At 39.1% G+C, this 12,258-nt stretch overlaps 1 protein-coding gene across 1 annotated transcript; it reads right to left on the bottom strand.

Annotated features, from left to right (window-relative positions):
• Nucleotides 1-73: 73 nt before the first annotated feature.
• Nucleotides 74-11,897, bottom strand: LOC148724965 (dynamin-2-like). The gene is made up of 8 exons (XM_088730734.1): nt 11,756-11,897; nt 8,907-9,374; nt 7,492-7,824; nt 6,514-6,728; nt 4,573-4,770; nt 4,090-4,222; nt 3,387-3,847; nt 74-2,867 (listed from the first exon to the last, which is right to left on the bottom strand). Exons 2-8 carry the CDS (start codon nt 9,343-9,345, stop codon nt 2,571-2,573), a joined length of 2,076 nt encoding a protein of 691 aa, XP_088586860.1. The 5' UTR covers nt 9,346-9,374; nt 11,756-11,897; the 3' UTR covers nt 74-2,570.
• Between the last annotated feature and the right edge of the window lie 361 nt (nt 11,898-12,258).

Raw genomic sequence — 12,258 nt, 5'->3', positions numbered from 1 at the left:
CAAAACTAGAATGTTCCCGTCTAATTGCAATAACTTCGTCAGAGAAAAAAGCAAACAAGACAAGAAAAACAGATAAGAGGGAAAAGCAAAATAAGAATTTATTAGCACATCAAACTACCTTCTGGGTAGTGTCGAACCTGTATTATACCAGGTCACCGTATTTAGCGGTCAACTTGTATTAAGCGGTCGGCTGTCAAAGTCCCAAATTGGTTTCTCCCAAATTACATCTCTTACTTAAAGCGGTGGCAATTTATTGTATTATTGTATTGGCAGTCACCTTTGAGTTAGTCCCGAGGGACTGTTTCGATGGTTCGACACCCGTATAGAACGATCACTTATATTTAGTGGGGAACCACTCAAATAGAACTCGGAATAATATTCCAAGTTAAGATGACCAACAGAAGGGAGTTCATGGAAATACACTAAAGTGCGTCAAGCTGTACTACTTTGGACCAAAAGCGCCCTTACTCTCACGTGAACCAATCTAATATGCCAGTTAGGCCAGCAAACTTACAAAATCAAACAAGCTTTGCTTAAAACTGCTAGTTAGGCTGAGAAGTTCATTACTTTGGGCTAAAATCTCATATATGCACGAGAACAAATAGTACATGCCAGTTAGGCTTGTAAGCTTACAAATCACACAACAAAGTTTGCATAAAACTGCTATTTGGACTGGGAAGTCCAGTACTTTGAAACGAAATCTGCATTATACGCACGTGCATAAATCTAACATGCCAGTTAGGCTGATCAACCATCAAACTAAATAGCGTAAAACTACTAGTTGAGCTGGGGAGTCCTCCACTTGGATCAAGAAACCTCATTTTCAGATAAAGGTAAACAAACGTAACATGTCAATTAGGCTAAATAAAAAACTGTCTATAAGGCTACTAAGAAAGTATAACTATAAGTACATACCAATGATAATTGGTATGTACTTATAGTTATACCGTCCACCCCCATTAGTAGAGTATGTTGAGGTGTCTGGTGAGCGGATCGAGCCATCTCCCTCTGCAAGAAACATTGGAGTTACCTTCGATGAGCACATGTCATTAGATAAGCATGTCACCAGTACCTGCAAAGCCTGTTTCTTCCACCTTAGAACTATTAGCAAGATAAGGGACTGCCTATCTCTAGCAGATACTGAAAAGCTAGTTCATGCATTCATAACATCTAAGCTAGATAACACCAACTCGCTACTATACAGACTGCCCAAATTCCTGATAGATCGCTTACAAAATGTCCAGAATGCCGCAGCTCGTGTCGTCACTCATACAAGAAAGTACGACCATATCAAACCTATCTTAAAGCAGCTGCACTGGCTCCCAGTTAGCCAGCGCATAGATTACAAGATACTACTTCTGACCTACAAAGCGCTCAACGGCCAGGCCCCTAGTTACATCACTGAACTGTTGAAGCCTTATGTAACGACCAGAAATCTGAGGTCCTCCTCTAAAAATTTACTTAAAGTACCATCTGTTAAGCTAGCAAGTGATGGTCATAGGTGTTTCTCTTTTGTAGCACCGACTCTATGGAACTCTCTTCCAAACAACATAAGAGTGAGCGGCTCGCTATCACATTTTAAGACCTGTATAAAGACATACCTTTTTAACAAATTTTATAATTAGACTACTCCTTACTGAGCTATTTAATTATATAAGTAGTAAGTTAGGCCGCTAGATAGTTAGCTAGTAAATTAGTTGATTAGTTGGTGAGCTAGTTAATTGGCTAGGAAATTAGTTAATTTCAATATAAGTTTCAAGTTTTTACTCTCATTATTACAGACTACCTTATTAGCTAGTTTCTTTTACTCATGTTTTAGAGATTTTTATGGTTTTTTAATCTTATCGGTCCGATTTATAAAATTATTGTACAGCGCTATCGGATAGTGATAGAAATAGCGCTATATAAATACTGTACTATTATTATTATAATACTTTCGTGGTCGTTGACTTACTTTCGGTGTAAAGAAAACAGAAAACAAAAGATGTGTTTCTCTAACACTTGCAGTACCACTACACTTAGTAACAATAACATGAAAGGCCACATTTATAGAGCAGTTTGAATGTCGAAAAAACCGAAGCCAAAGTAATTCTTGCGACTAAACAGAACAAGGGTTTACACTATCATAGCCATGAGAGCTCTAAGTGAAAACAAGCAAACTGCTTAAAGCGCGGAAAAACACGAATGACCAAGTCGCAATAGCCCATTTCCGAATTGCTTTTAGCCTCTTTTTCAAAGCGAGTCCTGGTGCTCATCCTTTCGAATGGTAATAAGTTTTCATTCACATGCAAATAAACTCATTTTCATACGTACTGTTAAGCACCAGGCCTCGTTTTGAAAAAGAGGCCAAACGTAATTCGGAAATGACCTATTGTCTTAAGCATTGCATCTGATTGATTGAGAGGATTGAGCGAATTTTCTGCACCAATCACGAGAGCAACTTTACTTTAAAGAAAAAACACGCCCGGATTGTTTTTGGCTATAAATTGAAAAGTTCTCTAAGAAACCAAAAATAATGAATCACATTGTGCAAAGCGCTACTCAGTAGGTTTGAATGTTACATTGACTGTTCATCCCTGAGAGTTCATTCGCAAAAGTTTTTCCTCGAGTAATTCAGCGTGGGGCAACCTTTCCTTCAGAGCAAGAGACTGTTTCTTACGCAGGTTGCGCCTGGCCAAGGATTCCTTCTTCTCCACCAAGTACTCAACCAAAGATTCTTCTCCCTCCAGGGCGCGTCTAAGATCCCCAAGCAGCTGTTTGACGAAGAAATGCAGGACACAGCGGGGAACCGTGTCACACACGTTCATTTTAATCACATTGAAGCATCGCACCACGTTTCGTTTGATAGTCGTTATCTCTTCTTGTTCCTAGACATCAATAGCAAAGATAAACTTGACGCGGGATCTCCTTTAGTGATTATTTACCAATTGTTGGCAACACAGGTGAAACACGTGTTCGATTGGACTTCAAAACGAAAGGGACTGCTCTCTCAAAGATTGCTTACTTGTGACACATTGAGGTGAATGAACGAAATTCTCAATAATGACTGTATGTCAACTATGACATGCTGTAGTTTACCCTTCCTCCCCAGTCCTTGCGTTAGCAGACGTTAAAGGGCCACACGCTCAACCGCTCGTAACATGCATCTTTCATGACGTGCCTAAAACTGATCCACATTTTACCGACGGCGGAACGAGAACAAAATTGGCCCTTAGACCCTGGGAATGAAGCATCAGTCTGCTCTGAAAAGTTTTAGCGAGAGAGACTCGGAAGCGCAAAATTACTTGAAATGATCGAAAGTAACCAGTGACCTTAGTTCCACTGTCCCCCCCCCCCCCCACCATGAATTGCATGCTACTGACAGGTTTATCCATTGATATACTTACCTTATATGTAAAGGACTGCGCGTGGGCACCAAGTGGATTTTGAATCCCACTGATTAGTTCTTTAGGGTACACTTTCTTTGCGAGGTATTTCAAGCGTTTCATCGTCTTCGACTCCATACACGGGTTAGCGAGGCCATTACTCATAGGAAATAATTCCCACTCGCGAATCTCGGAAGGCAAAGGAATGGGCGCGGAGACCTCGTCGACGTTTTGCTTTTGCATCTCCAGAAATTGTCGGATGAAGTCTTTGGTGAGCTCACATTTTTCGCGGAAGGTTTTTCTTACGACCCTAACTTTCACTATCTCTTTAAGTTTGGGAAATTGGATCAATTTCTCATCGACGACTGCATAGACGATGTCTTGTAGAGTTTTGTCAACACCTGTGACAAGTTTCTCTGATATAGAGAGCAGTTGATCAATTGGACTCGGAATTTTGACAGACTGGCCGCTGGACGAATGTTCTGCATGTAAAAGAACGAGAGATTTTTAACTTAAAAACAATAATGAAAATAAAATGTATCTTAGCAATACTGCAACAAGTGGCAGCTAGTTCAGAGTTCTTCTGATAATTAAAAGAAATTTAGCTTTATAAGTAAATTATTTGAAAAAAAAAGTCAAGATTACGAAACATAACTCAGTTCGTTTGCATCTCGGATGTTGTATGATTGCTCGTCGTTTAGGCTTCACTGGGATTATAGTATACCTGTGTATTTTTCGTACAGAAGCTTCTGGAGCAGCTGGTTGTTTTCACTGCTTTCCCCAAGTGGGGTGACGGCACCAATCAACTTATCGAGCTCTTTCCTTATCTGGCCGTCATTGCGCCCGGCCAGAGGATTCTAAAACCAAAAACAGATTAATTTAAGATAATGTTACTTTCTTGTTTTAATGAAATTTTGATGAAAATCAACAGGACTACTGAGATATGTAGTCATGTTAATATTCACTAATATCAGAGTCGATAACTAACAACTATTCACCACAGTAGAGGTAGCTTGCAACGATTGAAATTATATCGAGCGCTAGTTGCTCGGAGGTGAATGACAAAGGATGTGGGGATTGGAGCACGCTTGCAACGCTCTCCACTGGTTGAGCATATATTAATTGCAATCGTGGTTTCTATAAAGAGAACCCTAAATTGTATCTTTATATAGAAAGATAAGTATGTTAAAGTTTCAATTTATCTCACCATTTGGAAAGCTTCTTGTTGGAATGATCTGAATAACTTTCGCATTACTTCGCCTCCTTCCTCATGAGAAGTGTTATTCGTTAGCCGTTTTTCTAACTCTGTTATGAGATTCTGTTTCAGCTTCATGATCAGTTCACCTTTTTTCTCCATAGACTCGGGAACTTCAATTTCCTTTAGCTTTTCAATCTCTTTATCCGCCTGTTGATCGGAAGGAAAATGCCACTTTCATGACACATCCATGATTATATATATATTTATACATATATATAACTGCAGACAGGGCGCACACTGTTTCGACCTTTTTGGGTCTCATCAGTGCAGTGCAGACACTAAGGCAAGCTCTGGAATAAAGGCTAGCTTTACACAATTGCCTGGGCGCTACACTTGTGGGAACAAGTGCAGACACCTTGCCATGCAAGAGTGCTCACACCTAAGGCGAGGAGCTTTGCACACGTTAAATGTATATATATATATATATATATATATATTTATAACATAACCAAAGTAAAGCGCGCGCTCTGATTGGTCAATTTAGCGTCCCCCATTTGCCCATGGGTGTACGCTGCTGACGTGAGCAAATGCAAAGACTATTTTTCCGCGCGCGCTTGTTTTTTCTGGTCACGTAAGACTTGTTAAATAAAAGGGAACTCTTTAGCTACAATGTATCAATGTTCTGTTATAAAACAAATGGTAAACACCACAGCGTACACTATTGAGTTATGGATGCACTTGGGAGGTTTGCTAAGCACTCAAGAAGCTAGAATCGCTCTCGGCTATCGCCTCGAGCGACTCTTACGCTTCTTTCGTGCTTAGCAATCTTCCGCGTGCATCCATAACTCAATAGTGTATGCTGTGGTGTTTACCATTTGTTAAATAAAATACATTTAATTTTCAACTTCTTCGTATTCGGTTAATTTTAGAAATTCCATTAAAATGAAGTCGCTGTGAGCTGAAAACGTCTCCGATGTTTGTTAACACATGCTGTGATATTCATGTCTTGATGTGCCGGACTCATCGAGCTTCATGATTTTATGATCATCTGGAAATGCCAGTGAGTGTTTTGTTAGAAGAAGTACAAAAAAAAATGAAACTAAGGACTTTCAGCAAGTGGTCAGAAATAAACTATATTATTATTATTATCATTATCATTATTATTGTTATTATTATTATTATTATTATTATTATTAAAGACAGATCAATTGTCGCCTGGGCAGTTAATTGGCAGTCAATTTTCTGTAGTCCCCCATTTGCACTCTCTCCTCCATTGAGGGTCTCAATGGAGGAGAGAGGGTCGCGTTGACGGTTGACGGTTAAAAAAAAGCCTTTTTGACGGTTGACGGTTAAATTTTCGGTCATTTTACGCTTGAAAGTTAAATTTTTGGAATGTCATTTGAAAAACGAGCTAAACGCGCGAATTTGGCGATAATTTTTCATAATGACGCGTTTGCAAAGAACTTTCAATTTATAACATCTTTTATTAATGAATGACTAACGTTTTACGACATCGGAAGTGTTTCCACACCGGAGATCAGTTCTGTCGCTAACCAGTTTCACTCGCGACTAGAAGTTAAAGGACTTACATAAATGTATTTTTGTGATATATCAAAACTCTTAATTAGAAACAACAGAACTTGACCCCAACTAAAGCAATCGTTTAGTTCTTTTCTGAGACGTTTGATGGCTAACATTGGCTTGCTTATTTGACGGTTAACGGTAAAAATGTTGCGTTTTTGACGGTTGACTGTTAATATTTTGGCCATTTGACGGTTCACGGTTAACCCCCTTGAGATCCTCCTTTATCCCTTGTTAGTGACGACTTTTCCCCTCTCCGTACCCTACTTAGAACTATGTGTTCCCCAAACCCCCCCCGTCCCGGCAATAATTAAAGGCTGGTCCCTTATCCATGACTCATGAGATCAAACCGATGTATACTTTGATTACCTGTCTTTTTTGCTCTTTCATTTGTGTTACCAGAATGGGAAGCTGCGTTCTCATCTTCTCAGCCAGTAAAGAGATCATAGTGTACATGAGTCGATCAATTCCACAGACATGTTGAATGTCCTTGTACTGAGGATGCCTCGCAAACCATTCTCTCTCTTTGACACGTGTCATTTCAGCGTCCCAACCCTTCTCCTTTGGATCTTTACTGTCCTTGCCTGGGTTTTAAAAAGCAAAAATGTTGTCTGGGCACAGCCCTTAAACTTTCTAAGTTACTCACCTTTTACGCGCTGCTTTACATAGAAAAGCGAAGGCCTTAGCCAAATAAAGCAATTGTCCTTTTAGCAAAGCAGAGGTCAGGCCTTCCTTCAACCTCGTTCCCAGGGTGCTTCTCTGTTCACGTGGGAAAGGGAGGGTCACGTGGGGATCTTGAATATTCATTCCAACACTAATTTATGCATTCCTATGGTTAATACTGCTTGTTTATTGCTGGATGGAATTTCCTAAAAAATTAACATTAGCATATTCCTGGGAACGTCGCTTAATCAATTCAGTAAATCTCCGCTAGAAAACTCGCCGCAGTGGCTCATAAAGGCTTTTGATTCGGTGTTAAAGCGTATGTATGGAGTAGTCGACTCCCAAAAAAGTCTATGCTCGTGATTGAGTTTGCGGCTTTGTGGTGGTGCATACGAAAGTCGTCATTTGTTTCCTGTTTTCGGCAAGAAAAAAACTTTGAAAGTCATTTATAGTAACAGGTTATAATTGGCTAGTTACACTTTGGCGGGCGTAATTCAGTTCGAAATTACATTTTTGTAAATGACTTACGTTCGTTTCAATGTTACAAAACCTTTTCTTGGAAACTGTCGCATGATAAAACAAATTTAAAAAAAATGGACCCTTGAAAGCCTACCGTATCCTTAATGACAAAACAACCAATTCATGAAGAGGAAATGGGTCAACACATGGACTGAACTCTCTTACCTCGAAGCAGAATAAAGCGGTTATCGTCTAGTGTAAAGTCGGATTCATTCATGGCCACTTTTTTTCCCATGTCGTCATTTTCATTCAGCCTATCTGGTTTGGTAAGTGCGCAAATTGTGCGGCTCTTATACTCTGGGGCCTTCTCCATGACAAGGTTTATTGCACTGTCTCCTGTGGGGTCCCCTACCTCAGACACTATCACGATAATGCTGTTAGTGTTCTTCTGTATATATTCCAGAACTAGCTCCTGAGTCACTTGGTTCATTCGTGGCTGGTCATTGGCGAAATGGACACCGGGAAGGTCAACTAAGGTGAGGGTGGTGAATTCGGGGCCTGGAGAAGAGGAAGACAATATCCAAGTCTTCGTCCTCAATTTCTAGTGAAACTTAGAACTAAATTTAAGGCCACTTATAATTTTGTTTCTCAGGTTTATTCAAAAGTTTCATCGAAAGACTTGATAATACTTTTTCAATAAGTACAACTCTAAACTTAAAACATCTAGCCATGAGGTCAACTGGTTTAATTCATCTTAGTCTACTTGTCAATTCGCTTAATTTACCGCGTGAATCAGCCACTACGCAGTAGAAATCTTAAGTTCTAAATTAAATAGATCTTTAGGCTGATAGTTTCGAAAGAAACTGTTTGGGGCTGCGTCGGTGGGGGTAACGAAATAATTTGGATATATCAACAAAGTTGATATATCTAAATAGATCTTTAGTTGACGAGGGTCAAGCCCAAACTTTTTTTTAGTTACAACGGTCGTTCAAAAATCAACAACAAGACAGGCTCGTATTCTTGATTTATTTTGTTTACCACAGTACATTTAAGGTTACTCACCATCTAACACGGAATAGGTAAGCGAGAAGCATAGCCAATCAGATTGCAGCATTTGTGAGAGATAGAACGCTGATTGATTTATACCAACACTAAATAGCCAAAACGAAACTGGCATATCTCGATGCCTATACCAGGAGCAAGGAGTCCCGTCATTTCTTTTGATTTATTTTATTTACTAACATAAGCCTGTTACAGGTTTACGGCCAGTAAAACCATGGAAAATGTGAGCAAATGTGATAGGGCGATAGTCTGGGAAAGAGTCAGAGAAAGACACCTTACCAGACTCCGGCCATTTTCGCTCTTTCTATCACGGGAGTCTTCGCTGATCCAGAGCGAAAACAAACGCTACATTATCAACCATAACGACAAAAACGATAACGTTAGGGATCACTCATTATTTGTCACCGGAGGGGGGTGGGGAAAGTTCAGAGGATTTTTTTTGTGAAATCGCTTAGTTTTCGAGGGGAATGAAGGGGGAGGCAGTCGTCGCCAACATAATAAAAAAAGGGGGGGCTATAGAAAATTAACGATAGGTGATTAATAATGACTAGTCTCTCACATGACAACTGATAACTGACCTTCAAGTGTAACATTAACATGGACTTTCGAAATAGGAGTTCCCTCTTCCTTGGGAAGTTTTTCTTCGAGCCCTTTGAGAAAATTCTCTACTGCGTGGTCCTCGGGATTCTCCTCTTTACCTCCCTGGACCGAGTCCTGATTGCAGCTCACCTCCACCATTTTCTTTTCCCCATGACGAAGATTGAGTATTATGGGAAACTTGGTGCGAGCCTGGAGGGCATCAGTAGTATCTTCTCTTCGCATAGGAAGAATATATCTTCCAATCAGACGGTTTATCAGTGTAGTTTTTGCCATGTTCTGCCTGCCGACCACCACTAAATGTGGAATGTTGAACGTGTGTCGCAGGATGTCATTGCTTATCATTGACTGTATAAAATCCAGGACTCCTCCAAACTCGCTACTTCGGCCATATTGGAAGACAGGTGCTCCACCAGACATGTTTCACTTTCGGCTGAAAATATATTACTCTAAATCGAAAAAAAAAGTTGGAATATTTCTAGTAGCATCAGAGAGGTAAAAAAATTTCACTGTCTCGTCCATTTATGAAAAAGTTTAGATCAGCGTGTTAAAGGAGAATTTTGATTCTCCCATATGGAGCACAGGCGCATGGTACGATAATGGCGCGATGATTTTATTTATCATGAATTTAGCTATCATGGAATATATTAAATCGAGAACCACGCCCAACTCGGTACTTTGGCCATTCTAGTCGACGGGTGCCCCACCGAACATGTTAGCTTATTACTAATCATAAATTATTTCTGAAAAATCTCAAACTTTAAACAAATTGTAGTTGCACGAGACAACTCAATAAACTTGCAATATTTCACTTTCATTCACATGAACAATTTAATAGATTTAGATCAGTGTCCTAAAGTCTTACAAAAGAGGTGTTTGAATTGAGTTGACAAAACGAAAGGAGGTGCTGACGATAATGTTACTTCCCAAATTATAAAAGAATCACAAATTTTAACCAAACTTTTTTCTCGGATCAACTGCTCGTTAAGTCAAACAATACACAATTAATTTTTTTATGCTTTGAAAAGATCCATTAAATTTATAACAACAATCGAAAAGCATCCACTGGCTAAAGTTTGGATTTGCCATCCAATGCGACACTGAATCGAACAAAAGCAAACGAAGCAGCTTTATTTTTGAAATAGTATTCCTAGTTCAAAGTCATCCGTCCTCTCGTCGTAAACCAAGCTCAGTAAGTCAGCTAACTCAACCTTTCCTTTCCTTCTTTCGCGATACCTGTAATGTCTTTTGCTATTACGGGTTTTTCTTTTCTTTTTCTCGAAATGTGGCCGACACAATTTTCATCATTATTACAATCGTTAAATGTCACACTCAACTTGCAAAATTGCCACAATATATGGAGTTCCACGTGCCTTAGCTACAGCGAAAAACATATGCCGTCGAAAATTGTATTGAGTGTTGCGTGAAAACTGAAGTGTGATACGAAATCCGGATTGAAGTCTAAGCTCAACGTAGTTTAGCGAAAAAAATTGTGGTATATCATAGTTTATCTAACGCTAAACTTTTCAGTAGTTCTCTATAAGTATCAGTGGATATTCATGTATGGAGAATCATTTGTCTTACAAAAGACGAGGAAACTTAACTTAGAATTACCTTCGATGCTTCTAGAAAACTGAAGCTTCTCCGAAGCTTTGTCCTTTGTCTCTTTTTGGCTACGAAAAACAAGTGAAACGAATGCTAGTTGTGATAGCGAACTACAGAAAATTTGTTCAAAAATTTTTCCCACAACTTCCGTATTCCTTGGTCCACAACCTGCACGAAATGTGTCTGTAATTGTCTAATTGTGAACCTTTCGTACTCGATCAACGTGGACTCGCACTAACTTATTTCAAACCTTATCACTTACAGTAGATAACCTTTGCTACCGATTTACATGCTCTGTTTTTAGAACAGTACTTAAAAGTACTTGGACCAGAACGGGAAAAATTCACAGGATTAAAATTAGAACATGATCATTCACAGTCAATCTTCCCACATCTGCTACACGCGAAGGGTAAAATTATTTAGGAATTACGTAACCGATGATTTTCAAACACATGTAATTCAGTTCAATCTGAGAGCAAAGTTATCGTCGTTTTATTTATCAGTTCATTTTAAAATTAATCTGCTTTAAAGGGAACATAATCTTTCCACGATTGATATCCAGGCGCAGATACAAGTGCAAAGTGCGCCAGTTAAATTAACCGAGGTAGGAAACAAAACTTAAAACTAGATTTGCTTTAAATTAGGCGAAGATTAACTAGAGCAACAAAACAATGTCACATCTGTGAAAGAATGAACGAACGAAGGAAAATGTCATAAATCCACATCCATAACTTATTAATTTTCGAATCATTGCGGAATTACATCTTAAAACAAATGTCAGAACCGAAGCTTCTGGTCTTTAAAAACGTGACTGTGCTTATTTCATGGCGAAAGTAAATCATAAGAGCGATATTTTCAGGCAAACGAAGCCTGGAAAGATTCCTTACATAAACGTCAGACATTTTTAGTAAACATAGATTCCATAACAACTTGATACGCCCCTCTGAATCACGAAAGTCAGTCTGCAAGCATATATATATATACCGTATCAATGTTGAAATTCGATGCCTTCGAGGAGGATAAATGGAGGATGCTTTTAAGCGACGAATTGCTTAAATTTAGTTTGTTTAACCCGGCCGGAAAAACTCTAACGCAAATTTCAAAAGGCAAGCAGCAGCTGCCTACGCTCTGAGACAAACTAGTATTTAAATTAATCTGTGGTATTTCACAATACAGGTGACTTGAAATCATAACCAAAAATGTAACATTGTTATCAATTAGTTACCTTGCCTCCCGATGCACGTTTAAGATTTCGGTGAGAGGTTTTACTTCAAGGTTGGACTAGGCGAAATCGTCCTGAAGACAGTCAATTCTCTGCTAGGAAACGCAATGCCGGATTTAACTGTTAGAGTTTGTAAGAAGTCTTTATTTATAGCTAGCCACCAGGAAAAGGCTCTTTGCTTTCTCGGAAAGTCCCACTTGACTGCACAATTAGCATTCAAAACAAGGCAATTTTCAATTTCTCCAAAATATCTGTTACGTTCGGTGGAGAGGGTGAGCTAAAATATTTCACCTCTTGCCTTATTCCTTCTACGACACCCTTCTGAGCGAAGACCTCTCTAACATGTCTCAATTAAAGAGAGCTTTTCGTGAATTAGGCTAGTAAATTTGTGCTGGGCTAAATTCAAATGACTTTTACCTGAATTTACTGAAGAAAGTAAAACAGCTTTTTTTCAACTGTTTTGTTGTAGTTTTTACTCTAGATCGCTGAGTCATAGCTATAAAATT

This window comes from Stylophora pistillata, chromosome 8, assembly GCF_964205215.1.
Source record: "Stylophora pistillata chromosome 8, jaStyPist1.2, whole genome shotgun sequence".
Classification (NCBI taxonomy): domain Eukaryota; kingdom Metazoa; phylum Cnidaria; class Anthozoa; order Scleractinia; family Pocilloporidae; genus Stylophora; species Stylophora pistillata.
The sequence above is the reverse complement of the archived record's forward strand: the minus strand, read 5'-3'. Positions and strand labels throughout refer to the sequence as shown.